Here is a 13,405-nt window from a genome sequence, read left to right on the forward strand (position 1 = left end):
TTCTCCTCAGAGCTGCTTTCAATGCCTTCATCCCCCAGCCTGTACTGATACTGGGAATTGCCCTGACCCAGGTGCAGGACCTTGCACAGGACCTCACACTTGGCCTTGTTGAACCTCATGAGGTTCACATGGGCTCACTTCTCGAGTTTGTTGTGGTCCCTCTGAATGGCATCTTGTCCCTCAGGTGTGTCAACAGCCGCAGCTATAGCAGCTTTGTTTTTGGAGAGTGTATGTTATACCTAGGAGCACGTTAAAACCTTTAAGGAGAAGGAGCTTCATAAAAGAGAAACATGCAGTTGTTGAATTTAATGCTTAGTGGGGGAGCACCATGTGGTAGGTTATTCAATGCAGTGCTTTCTACCTATTTGAGGGAAAGCTGTAGTGCTTTTTACAGGCTCAGTAGGCAAGTTGCTACCCCCTCACCTGACTTTTCCCTTTCCTTGCTAACAGAAAAGCTTGCAGAAGCTCAGCGCAGGTTTACCACTCTGCGGACTGAGTTACAGTCAACTTTGGATGCACAGAAAGAAGCCAGCGGGGCTTCCACGCTGCAGCGGCGCAGAAAGCCCGTCTTCCACCTGTCCCACGAAGAGCGTGTCCAGCACAGGAATATCAAAGACCTGAAATTGGCCTTCAGCGAGCTCTACCTCAGCCTCATCTTATTGCAGAACTATCAGGTACCTGCAAAAAGAGGTGGTTTTACAAAGCCCTGTGTGTAAATGTCTCTGTGCTTCGTGTATCCTTGAGTTGCCTCGTTCAAATCAGTTTTTGAGTTCTTTTTTATTTTGGGGTCTCTAAACACTTTTAAAAGAAAAGGCAGATAGCTAGCAGCGTACATCTTGTTGCTTTTTGTTGAGCTAGAAACGCTCAGCTGACCTGCAGAAGAACCTTCTGACCTCAGCACCCTTGGCCCAGGTGTGGTCACGACACGAGGTCACTTCGAGGTCTCTTCCTTCTGCAGTGTGTTGTTCTGTGCAGGGCTGGAGCTGGCAAGTTGGGGAAGAAACTCTTTTATCTAATATTTGTAATGAAATTTGAAATACTAATGTTCTGTTTCTCTTGGTGTTACCATGGTAGTGACTGTGACCTTGCTATATCAGAATTTCTTGTTAAAACATCCATTTAAAAAAAAAAAATGTTTTTCATTCTGTAGGATACGGGCTCATTTGCCTTGAAGTATGAAAAAAACAAATCTTTAGTTGTACTTGGATTTCTGGCATGAAAAAGCATGGTAAATAATGCAGACGTTGATTTTGGTCCAAAAGTCTTGAAACAAAGATCTGAAAATGTTAAGATCTTTTTTTTCTGGGCTGGCTCTATTGGTGTTAAATACTCTGTAATGCTTTTAAATGTCTCATTGTGAAGGTTTTTAGCTTGTTAAATAAGCACGTTTGAACTTCAGTTCACTACATCCATATTTAGATCTTTACCAATGTTTTACTGGAGAATTTTACTAAACAAAATTCACCATAAGAATTAATTGAATACCACTCTGCAACATCAACAAAAATTAATTCTTCCAAAATTCTCAGTGTTTGTACCTCTCCTAAAGTGGTGTTAGGTTTTTGAGCACAGGTCCAGTGGCTATTTGAGTTTCTCAATAAAGCCCTTTAACTATTAGAGATAGTTTCTAGTTCAAAATCCTGGGAAAGGCTTTTGAGTATCCATAGCTTTTCAGGAATGGCGTGAAGCATATTAACTGCTGTGATTTCTTCACCTTTATTTATTTATTTATTTTTAAAGGAAGCTCTTACTCTTGGTTACCAAAAATAACTTCTGAGGCTTGATGAAGACTTTAAATAGGGAATGACATAGATCATTCCTTTGAAAAATCATCTTCTATCCTGCATCAGTGAAAAAAGGCATCTTGCACACTTACATTTTTGCTTTTTGCTACCATGAGTCCAGATCTATTGTATTTATACTAAATATTGATGTAAAACCCATCTGGTAGCTTTCACAATTTCCAGAAGGAGCAGAGCACCTTGCTTGCTGGTGCATTTCCTGATACACTTGTATATGAGCAAAGATTTTTTGAGTCCACTATTTGATTCTACTTGATCTTGCATAACATTATTGTGTAAGTTGCAGTGTTTGAGGGGTTTTTTTCCACCTTTAACAAGAAAACATACCATTAGTTGATTCAGTTCTATGGATTTTATTAGTATCCAGCAGAAAGGGAAGTCAGGTTTGGAAAAAACCCCTTGCCAGATAAAAGCATGATGAATAGCAAAACATCTGACTGCATAAATGATGTTTGACTTATGTTTCCCAGTTCCATCACTGTGTATTCACAGAATTCCTTGTCTGAAGTACCTCTGTAACCAACAGTGGTTTTCTCACGCACTTTGAGGTTGCAGAATTTTTGCAGCTGGAGGATGAGATGCTGCTGGAGAGGTTCTAGGGTGTCTGGCATAACTGTGACCGAGCTGCCAAGGCACACCAGAGTTAGGCTGTGCTTTCATACGTGGCAAATCAAGTCATGTTAGTCCACGCTACAGAAAAATCTCTGAGCAAAAATCATCACTTTGTTGCCTTTTTTTTTTTTTTTTCATTTCAAATGTATGAGAAGAGCGACCTGCTCTCCCTGGGGTGGAACGCTGGCTTTTCCAATAGAAAGTAATTAAAGTCTCTTGTCTGCAATAATGCAGATCGTTAATGCATTGGCTTCCTGCTCCTGTCTCCCTTGCCTCATTTCCCCACCTAAACGGTAGGGGTCTGGTATTAAATCACTCTAAGCATAATTAGATTGAAAATTATTTCAGTGAGTAGTTGGCGCCTCTCCCCAGGGCATTGGATTTTGCTGTTTTCTCTGTTTTTCTTTTCCAAGCTACTTTCTAAGTTTTTTTTTAGAAGTGAATCTTGCCATGGTCTGTCTGTGTTCCTGCTGTTGCTCGAATGGAACGTTGTGTCTTCCAAGTGGTATTTTCTATATCATGAAATGTAGGATTTCAAATGCATCTTGTCAAGCAATTGCCTGCGTAGTGCAGCGTGCTGAGCTGTGCCTGTCGTAGTTACTGTGCGTTAGAAGAGTCTTGGGTCAGGGCTCACATCTAACTTGGAAATCGACCGTTCTCTTTTGTTTTCTCTCCCTTCTGAGGAAAGGCTGAGGGAGCTGGGGCTCTTTAGCTTGGAGAAGAGGAGACTGAGGGGTGACCTCATTAATGTTTATAAATATGTTAAGGGTGAATGTCATGAGGATGGAGCCAGGCTCTTCTCAGTGATGCCCAATGGTAGGACAAGGGGCAATGGGTGTGAGCTGGAACACAGGAGGTTCCACTTAAACTTGAGAAGAAACTTCTTTACAGTGAGGGTGACAGAGCCCTGGGACAGGCTGCCCAGGGAGGGTGTGGAGTCTCCTTCTCTGGAGACATTCAAAACCCGCCTGGACGCCTTCCTGTGTGATCTCATTTAGGTTCCTGCTCTGGCAGGGGGATTGGACTGGATGATCTTTTGAGGTCCCTTCCAATCCCCAACATTCAGTGATTCTGTGATTCTCCTTTAATGCAGCATCATGTGCTTATATTGACAGACTAGAGAGTTACATCTCCCACATATGCAAGCCTAAACTAGTTTTGCAGTCGTTGTCCAATGTACTCTGTGGAAAAGGATGCTGCTCTGCGGATATATTTGTCTGGATTTAATCTGCAGCATTAAAAACTTTCCCAAGTTTTCTGTTGTACAAGGATTTCCCTTCTATAACACACTCATCCAGACAACTTGATTTGAAACCGATGTCATAGAATCATAGAATGGTTAGGATTGGGAGGGACCTTACAGCTCATCCAGTTCCAACCCCCCTGCCATCAGCAGGGACACCTTCCACTAGACCAGGTTGCTCAAAGCCTCATCCAGCCTGGCCTTCAACACTTCCAGGGAGGGGGCATCTACAACTTCCTTGGGCAACCTGGGCCAGCGTCTGACCACCCTCACAGTGAAGAACTTCCTAATATCTAATCTAAACCTCCCCTCTTTCAGCTTAAACCCATTTCCCCTTGTTTTGTCATTAATTGCCCTTAAGAAAAGTCCTTCCCCAGCTTTCTTGTAGGCCCCCTTCACGTATTGTCAAGTTTAAAGAAACCAGAAGTCAGTAGCCAGGTCTCAGAGGGGAAAAGACCTTGAAAGATTAGTAATGACTGTGAGAGTTGGGACAAAACATAGTTTTTCTGCAGCTTTCTCTTTTTGTTCAGAGCTCATCATGACTACTGCTAATCCAGAGCCCAGTTGCTGAGTTGCAGTCCCTGGGACACATGCAGTAAGATGTATCCAGACAGAGGGAGCGTGTTTTGAAATAACTTTAAGCGTAAAAGTTTTGAGTATGTCAGAGGTTATTTGTCTTCAGTGAGGTTTCACCAGGTATGTTGTCACTTCCTGCATTAAGGAGGAAAGTGGCAGTGATGGGGCTTTTCAGGGAATATGAGGTTTAGGTAGTTCCCTGCGAATAAGTTGCCTCTTTTTATGCCCTTGAGTCCCATATTTCTTCTGTTATTTGCAAGGCATGTGTGTATTACTTCTAATAAAGTAATAACTCAAAAACTTCCTGACAATAGATGCAATAATTTTGATTCTTCTTACTAACTATTACTTTTTTGCTATCACTGGAAATAAAACCATTTAACTTTCTTGGGAGCTGACTAAGGTTAAAAGCCAGTAACTCTTTTCCCTTGTCTGCAGAACCTGAACTTCACCGGCTTCCGCAAGATCTTAAAGAAGCATGACAAGAACCTGGAGACAACGCGGGGGGCAGAATGGAGGGTGGCTGAGGTGGAGGTGGCACCTTTCTACACCTGCAAGAAGATCAACCAGCTTATCTCCGAAACAGAGGTAAAGATGCTAGGCTGGGCACTGCTAGGCTGGGCACTGCTTCTCTTTTAACCAGAAGCCAATGTTTCCTTGTTCACTACTAATTCCTGTAGTGTTTTGCTCTGTCCGTAGCTTGTATTCACCACCAAGACAACTATTAATTGACTTTGAAATGCCACTGATGTCTGGCACTGCTTGCATAAATTTGTGTATGTTCTTTTCAGCTGGTATTTTCTCACTCTGAAAAGCTCACACAGGGTTAGCTTGTATTGGGAAATAACTCGACGCAGCGTGGTGAGCTTTTCATATTGTTGTTACCATGTATTAGAAGAATATTGAGCCAAGGATCAAATGTAGCTTGGAAATCAACTGCTATTTTTTATTTTTTTAATGCAGTACCATGTACTTAGCAGTAGAATGAATTTCTGTGATGTATCTATCTCCTTAGGAAGTGGTGACCAATGAGTTAGAAGATGGAGACAGACAGAAGGCTATGAAACGTTTGCGTGTTCCACCCTTAGGAGCAGCTCAGGTAAGAGATCAAGTTATATAGCAACACTGCTTCTCCAGCTTGTCAAGGTGCCAAATTAGATTCAACATTTGAACAAAGTAGTGAAAATAATTGATATGAACATGCTCCACAAATTCTGAGGGCGACACAGTCACATAATCTGCTTTAGTTCTGGAAGATTTGGTAATAGCTTACTATTCCTAATGCATTCAGACAAGGTAATGAAGGGATGAGGATAAGAGTAAAAGGAAATTTGTGCTAATAATAACATATGCTTAGTGTTTGTGTGGTCTGGAATATTTTTCAAAGGACACTGAGATGCCCAAGCTCTGTTTCAACACAGGAACAACAAAGGAAAGAATATTATGCAGCATTTTCAGTTTTAAAAAAAAACAACTCCTCACTTCAAGAACAAGAGTGCAATCAGGGGCCAGAACCTTGTATCCCTGATTTTAAATTTACTCTGCAAATTAATCTGACTTTGCTGATAACCTATTTAACCCACCTTAATTCTACCATTGCTTTGTTCACAGCCTGTACCAGCCTGGACTACCTTCAGGGTTGGATTGTTCTGTGGATTGTTCATTGCACTGAACATCACTGTCATACTTTCAGGTGGGTATCCTCAGCTGGACCCGGCTGGCTGCCGTACCTTGGTTTGCATGTGTTGTCATCACTTAGCGAGAGCCTGGATCTGATTTGGGTTGATCAGGATGTTCTGGGTTAAATCAGTCTGAGTCAGATCACACTGTTGTGAATTATTAGTTCAGCTCAGGAATAGGTTGTGTTTTTTCTCATGTTATATACACGGATTTGGGACTTTGAAGATATTATGGTTTGTTCTCCTGTTTCCCTCCTTACTCTTGGAAGGATATTCTGGAGGTGAAACATCCATGTCTAAAGACCAATTTCTGTTATTGTTCTGTGAACACACAGCCCTCACCCACCTGGAGAGACGTGCTTGTAAAACTTCAGTTTTGCATGGTACTGACTCCCTGCAGAGAATGAGACCAGATATAGAGCCATGTGAGCACCATGCCACTCAGAACATTTTCATGTAGAAATTTATAGGATTTCAATGCCTGGTGCGTATTAATGGAATTAATTGAATTTTTCTTGTTGGCAGATGTTGTCAAGATTGTTTAAAAGCGACAATAAATTATTGCATATCTCAGGCCTTGTTTTTATTCTGCTTTGCACCTTCTGAGTTCAGACTCAGGAGTAAAAGCCACGTTAGTACTGTAGATCCAGATCCAGTGCTTATTCACAAGTGGCTTTACTAATTGTGTGTGTGATTCCAGTAGTGTTGTAACTTGCTTAAGCAGTACAAAGGAAAAGGCTTAACAAATCAACGTACGAGCTCTTGCATTAGGGAAAGCCCATGTCTGTGTTTTTGACTTAAAAGAATTTTTAATCAGATGTTTCTGTAATTGGATACAGTCATCTCTTGGGATAAAATGTCTCCGTTTGAGAAGCTGTTTGCAGTGCTTCCCTTTTGGTCTTGCTGGGGTAGAGGCAGAAAGTTGACTCATCTGTGTGAAGGGTCCATTTAATGTGTAGAAGCTGTTCTTTATTCATTGTATCTTTTTTTTTTTCTGTAACTTACATGTTTGATCTCTGTGTGAGATGCAAATACGATTGAAGCCAGTTGTGTTTGCATTATCTCTCAGTATTAAGAATGAAAAAGTGACACAGTGTGAGAATGAATTCGTAAAGGTGATTATATCTCTAAAGCAGATGTTACTAAACTAGGGTGAATAATAGGTGTGTTTGTATCAGCAGACATGATCTGGTCTCTGTATGTTACTTCAAATATTGGGCAAAAGCTGTGTTCTAACTGCAAAGTGTTAGTTTTTAATTGGCTATTACTTTGCTAACCTCTCCACTACCTTTGCCAAATTGCTTTTTATGATTTGATTGACTGAGACAGGATTTTACCATTGTGCATATAGAATCCGTGAAACAGCATTAAAACATGACTTCTGATAGTAAACTGCTTCTGTATTGCCTGATTTTAAAAGCAGAACAGCAACGTTTTATAGAGATGACTTCACAATAACTTAGGGTCCATTAAAAGCTGCTGCAGGTGGTTCCCAGGAGAGCATCACCCTAAAGAGTATGAATTTTGAGGCCTCACTGTTTCTGTATCAGCTTTTCCAGGTGCTAAGCTAGTGTGTAACTGAGGTTGGGAGTTCATGGAATTAGGCATGTGTTTTATTAACCAAAAACCTGTCAGATTTCATGCAAAATCTCAAGACTCTTGCTGCAGCAATGCCCCATCTCTTGTTTGAGAATTAGTCTGTGATGCCGTTGGGCTTGTCACCAGGGACATCTGCTGCTGAAGGGATGGGTTGATGGCGTGTCATGTACCTGCAGACTCTAGGAGATGGCTTCACTTGTGTTGGATTTAAGTGGAAACAGTATTTGAATGGGAAATCTCTTTGCCTCAGGGCTGTAGTACAGAACCTTGGTCTGGGTCGTGCCAGTTTGAGACCTCGTACACCTTTGCTGGGCGCTTCCCTGCAGGTGGGGTCCTTGAGGGTCGTCAGCCAAGCTGCTCAGCTGTAGTGAAGAAAATGGCTCGATTAGGAAATGTGAAAAGGGAACCCAATCTAGCCTTTATACTGCAGAAGCTAAACTAGGTAGGGCTTAGTATCAGAGGAGATATGCAGTATCAGAAGTATATCAGTATCTGTATATCAGAGTATACAGAATTACTCTTAACTTCTTTGTTGTCAGTAGCTCAGCTCATTTTATTGTTCAGTAGCTGTTTTTTTTTTCCACCAGAACCAGCTGCAGTTATGGGCCTCTATCACCCTGAGAGTCCAGAAATAAGATTAGCAGGCATTAGCTATGGAAGTCATATTAAACTGTGTTCACCTCAGGATAAACCTGTGGGTGTTCTGTCTTGAATAGCACACAGCACATCTGTGCTATTCTGTCTGGTCATTTCTTATTCAATATTTTTGGGGCTACACTGTCCTGTTTGGGAGCACCTCCCTTGGTTTTGTCTGCAGGCATTTCAGATTGAAATTTGAAATGCGTGCTTTTGTAATTCTATATTTAAGACTCATTTTTTTCAGCTTCTTCAGGGTATCTGTCATTTCTGCCCAAAATTTGACTCTCTTTTGCCTGAATCCAATATTCTCTTTTAAGTTTTAAATTCAAAGCAACAGTTCTTGAGTCATTGTTCCTTACACAATTTTCCTCTATAATTTCACGTGATGTGAAGTATAGATATTGAAGTCATGAAACTTCTTATATATGCTTTCTCTGAAGAAAAGTTTGAAAAACTTGGGACTATAACTTAGACAGGAGGGTTTGTGAAAATAAATTCTCAGCATTGATTCTGTAAAACTGCATGTTCTTTTTTTCCCTTCTTAAAACCATGTGGGTGAGAAACACTCAATGAAACTGCAATTGAGGATTCAAATAACCGTATTTTATTTGTGCTTTTCTCATAAAACCCATATTGAGCAACTGGGGGACAGTATTTTGCAAAGAGGCTTGTGCTGGAGAAAGCTGCTGCTGTGTAATGCTGCTCGTTGTTTAAAATTAAGCAAATTTGTTACCAAAACCCTGAAGACTGAACAAAGGAAGCAACAGGCTTCCCAGTATTGCTGCCTTATGTTGGGCTTTCTGTTTGGGTGCGGCTGGATATTCTGTTGCCTGTTATGAATATGTATTTATTACATTACAGTTGTATTGAGTTCAGTGATTAAGCACAGTGTAACGTTGTTTTAAAATGCTGTAAATGGTGCTTCTTGGTTTTGTGGGGAGCAGAAGTGTTTGTGTAGCTGTCTGTTGGGATTTCATCTCCATTAAATCAGAACATTTAAGCGCATATAGCCACGATTTATGCTAGTGCTGTCCCTCGTACCCGTAGTGTGAGACAGGGGACTTAGAATGCTGCTAATGACCCAACTACATGAATTTTCCCCAGAACACTCCTAAATCCTCTGACAGGTTAGACAAAAAGTCCTCCACTTGCTTGGTACATGCAGGTGCTTACAAGTGTACCCTGCTTTCACGGGGTACCTCTGAGCGTTTGGGAGCCAGCACGAAGCGGTGCCGCACAGCTTTGCCTTGTGCCACGACTTGTGCCATCACTCAGACCATTTCACTTTTGTCTTTGCCAGGTGTGGCTTTTATAGAAGGACCAAATGTGTGGCCACTGGTGAGAATCTATCGAGGTGGCTTTCTGCTGATAGAATTCCTCTTTCTCCTGGGTATCAACACGTATGGCTGGAGACAGGCTGGAGTGAATCACGTCCTCATCTTCGAACTCAATCCCCGCAGCAACTTGTCCCATCAACATCTCTTTGAGGTAAACGGAACAGACTGTAGGAGCGGCTGAGCTGTGTGGTGTATCAAGAGGATAAATCCTGCACCATTTCCTGGCAAGGAGTTGTAACCCAATTAGAAGAGGAAGTTGCTGAAGTCTGATTAGATTACAGGATTGAGCACTGCTCTCCCTTTTCTTATAATGAGAATTCATTGTAGGTTTCGAAGCTGTATTTTCATAAGGTATCTGTGTGTTTTTTCTGTCTTTCTGTAGATTGCTGGCTTCCTGGGGGTTTTGTGGTGCCTGAGCCTGCTGGCATGTATATATGGTAAATTCACCTACATCCCTATGCAGGTGAATCCACTCATCTTGTACGGCTTCATGTTGCTTTTTCTCATCAACCCTACCAAAACCTTATATTACAAGTCCCGTTTTTGGCTGCTCAAACTATTGGTAAGTCTCAAACTTGATTTAAATAAATACATTTTTTAAAATGTTGTAGCTGAGCATTAGTGATTAAATCTGTACAAACATCACTAATTTTCAGGAAAGAGGAATTCTCATACCACGGTGTATTCCTAGAGTGGACCTGATATGATATTGACTGCAAGTGGTTGTTGAGCATGAGTTTACAGAAGCAACTTCTGCTTGTCTGTACCAGTCTATCATTATCTTTCTATTGCACGTGGCTACTTGTTAATCTTCCTATAGACAGCTGTATACATGCTTTTGCACATAGAGAAACACTCAGATATCTTTGCTTCTTTGTTCCTTAGTGTAGCGAAACAGTTTGATTAGGGTTACAGTGCTCTAAAGCAAGGCTGCACGGATAATCCTTAGCCAAAATTGGATGAGTGCCAACTGAGAGGGTTCACTGATGGAGAAGGAAACTTTGCAAAGGTTACTGCTTATAAAATTCTGTTCATGGGTGGAGTGTCTTTTCAGTAAATCTTTTTGTGGTCTTTAACTGTTTATTCTAGATCCAGTCCCTATTTTCCTGGTAAGATAAATCCAGTAAATTGAATGTAAATATGCATGCTACTTCAGTGTTCCAGTTATAGGTGGGAGCTCCAAAAGAACAGTTTTCAAACTTGTTGGATGGCTCATCAGTTTCTTCCCAAATGGCTGTTTCACACGTTCATCCCCACCCTGTGTGCCCTTCTAAATTGAATTTAGTCAAGTCGGTTCCCTCGATACCTTATTCTTGCTGCAACTGCTCTGAGAACATGGAGCAGAAGAGGGTTTGGCTGGCTGATATTAGTTGTAGGATCATTTTAATGCCAATTAAAACAATTAACTTTATCTGGAACATGACAAAGATGAAATGTAGCAGCATGCTTCAAGCCTGTGTGTGCAGGTATGCACACAGCCAGTTAACCTCTGTTATTTGATTTGCTAGCTTACTACTATTTCAGTTTCTTCCTATTTTTGCCTTCCAGCATTGAGCCATCTCTCATAGATATACCTTTAGTCCCAAGCCTCATTATTCTTACTACTGTCCCTTGGTGCTAGGGAAAGCACTGGAAGTGCTCTAACCAGGCGAGCATTATCTGTGCTAATTTATCTTAATGTCTTAACAGGGTAAGATTCTCAGTCTTCACAGGAAGCTCTGAGCTTCCAGTACCTGCTGTATCCCAACTATCTCTAGACTACTCTGCAGTCTGCCATACAGACATATCTTCCAGTGTGCACAGGCTAATTCATCCCAGGGTCTCCTGGGGGAAAAAAAAGCTTCATCAAAATGCAAGATCACCTTAATGGTGGAAAATGACACAGTACATCTGACTGTGTTATGCGGAAAGAGGAAGGGGGGAAAAAAAAAGCCAGACAAACCACATAAAGTGTAGCCGTTAGGCTTTTCTAATTTTTATTGTATGTAATTGCTTGTCTGGGTGTATTTTATTTCTCCTTGCAGTTGCCAGCAGCTATCTGGGTGAATGGAGGTTGAAATAGTGCAGCTCTTAGGACTGTGCTGTTCACACAAATTTGGGTTTGGTCTGCGTTTTTCTTCACACGCTTGATATGTTTCATCTCCGGATAAAATGAAGTCTGATATATCGAGTGTAGCAGAGCGTTACTGGCACCTTCAATTTTTCTAGAAGCAGATGAGGGGTATACTTTTGTGTGTTTTAGCGTTTCCTGATGGATCTAGGAGGCTTACTGCATCCACCTGTGATCATCACCAACTGCTTGTGGGTACTCATGAGTGGCTTCTCTTTTGATAATCCCTGAGGGAGTGCGAGTTGCACCTGAACTGATCTTCCTCCGAGTGAAAAAGGTTATTTAGCCTGTAGGAAGCTTAATTCCCATGCCAGGCTCTTCTTTCTCACCTCTGTGCTTAGATGAGTGTTCTTTTCCCCTTTGCTTCCGGATGGGAAGCCCACTGAGTGCACTTGTGTAGGCTGAGGAGAGCGGCTCACCCACCGGGAGGAATCAGATCCGGGGACAGCGCAGCGTCTGTCTGCCCACGCTCTCTGCAGGGCGCCGAAATGGTGAAACAACTGCACCAAGCCTGTCTGTGAGGGGTGAAAATCTAGGAAGTGTTTAGCTCCAGCTCCAATATCTACCGTCTCAGCACTTATTAAAACTGCAGTAATCAGCACCAGGAAGTCTGTGCTTGGATTGTGGAGCTGTGGGTATATAATTGCAACCGATTACTTGAAACTGAGGTTCAGCTCCAGCTTTTGGTATTTTATGACTTTATTCTTGCTATCCAGCTTTGCTGGAGGATGTTGTAGATACTTCTCAGCTGGGAAGTGAGGAGTTGCCAGTGGTACCTGCCCTCTGCTGCCAGCACCTTCTGGGAGCTGGGCTACAACTCCAGCTGTGCCTGGGCAGCGTGTGGCAGCAGCCAGGAACCACAGTGCCTGACACGTGGGGTTAGGCGGGTTCCAGCAGCAGCTCAGAGGACAGTTGACTGAGATGCCAGTGCCTTAGCTATGTCATGGATATATCTGCTGACTCCTCATCTACTGTAACCTTTAGGTGGAAAGCTTCTACTCTCTTAAAAGTTTTATGCTGTCATCTAGCAGTGCCTAAGTGTCTCTCCCTAAATTAAATAACAACATGGATTTTATTAATTTATTTCTTTTTCAGGGAGATCTATCTGTAAAGCTGTTTTCATGTTTAATTTGTTTTAGTTAATCTTTGTTTACAGGAAAAAAAAAAGGTCTGTGATGAAACAGGTAAAGATAGTATCAGGGAGTGTTGGTAAAATGGAGGAAGGACCTTTTGAAAAGGAAGGCTGGTGTAGCTTCTCTGACCTCTGCAGAAGCTGTTCTGCAGCTGGATGGCTTTGAGGACAGCCCTCCCTGACAGCTGGCCCTGTGTGAGCCTTTGTAATAGGTGCCATTGTCCTACATGAGCACAGTGCTTTCTGGGTCAAGATCCGTATCTGCTTTATGCCACTAAGTCTCAATCCCCTATTTGGCTTTGAAATTTAGTACCAGAGCCTTAAATTGGCATTATAAGCTGATGGGAATGTGTCAGTCCTGTCCCGGGTTTCTGTAGCCATGTACCCTTTAGGTTAATAAGGAAAGCAACATAAAAGATCAGTGCTAGCCTGTGCTTTTATTAATTTAAAGGTTCATAAATCTCTGGGCTGCAGGATGGTGCTAGTGCTGTCTCTTTGAGAAATTGGCCATTAGTAACTATAACTAACTGGGTAGAGAGAGTTGTAATCAAAGGTAATGGACCATGAAAACTGTCTGGTTTGAAAGTAGTAAAGCTGCTGTTAGGGCTTAGAGAGAAAGTGGACTGGGATTGAGGGGGAGCCTAATTGACAGTCAATAGGATTTCCTCTGCCCTTT

General features: G+C 41.9%; 1 protein-coding gene across 1 annotated transcript in view; it reads left to right on the top strand.

The window, feature by feature from the left end:
• The window catches only part of XPR1 (xenotropic and polytropic retrovirus receptor 1), a 105,929-nt gene that overhangs the window by 73,317 nt on the left and 19,207 nt on the right, over positions 1 to 13,405 (top strand). Inside the window, exons 3-8 of the mRNA XM_010163621.1 lie at positions 451 to 674; positions 4,672 to 4,821; positions 5,249 to 5,332; positions 5,845 to 5,926; positions 9,451 to 9,638; positions 9,870 to 10,049. Of these exons, the coding sequence (XP_010161923.1) occupies positions 451 to 674; positions 4,672 to 4,821; positions 5,249 to 5,332; positions 5,845 to 5,926; positions 9,451 to 9,638; positions 9,870 to 10,049 (908 nt within the window). The remainder of the gene's footprint in view (positions 1 to 450; positions 675 to 4,671; positions 4,822 to 5,248; positions 5,333 to 5,844; positions 5,927 to 9,450; positions 9,639 to 9,869; positions 10,050 to 13,405) is intronic.

The sequence above is a fragment of the Antrostomus carolinensis genome, unplaced genomic scaffold, assembly GCF_000700745.2.
Source record: "Antrostomus carolinensis isolate BGI_N321 unplaced genomic scaffold, ASM70074v2 scaffold17892, whole genome shotgun sequence".
NCBI classification, from domain to species: domain Eukaryota; kingdom Metazoa; phylum Chordata; class Aves; order Caprimulgiformes; family Caprimulgidae; genus Antrostomus; species Antrostomus carolinensis.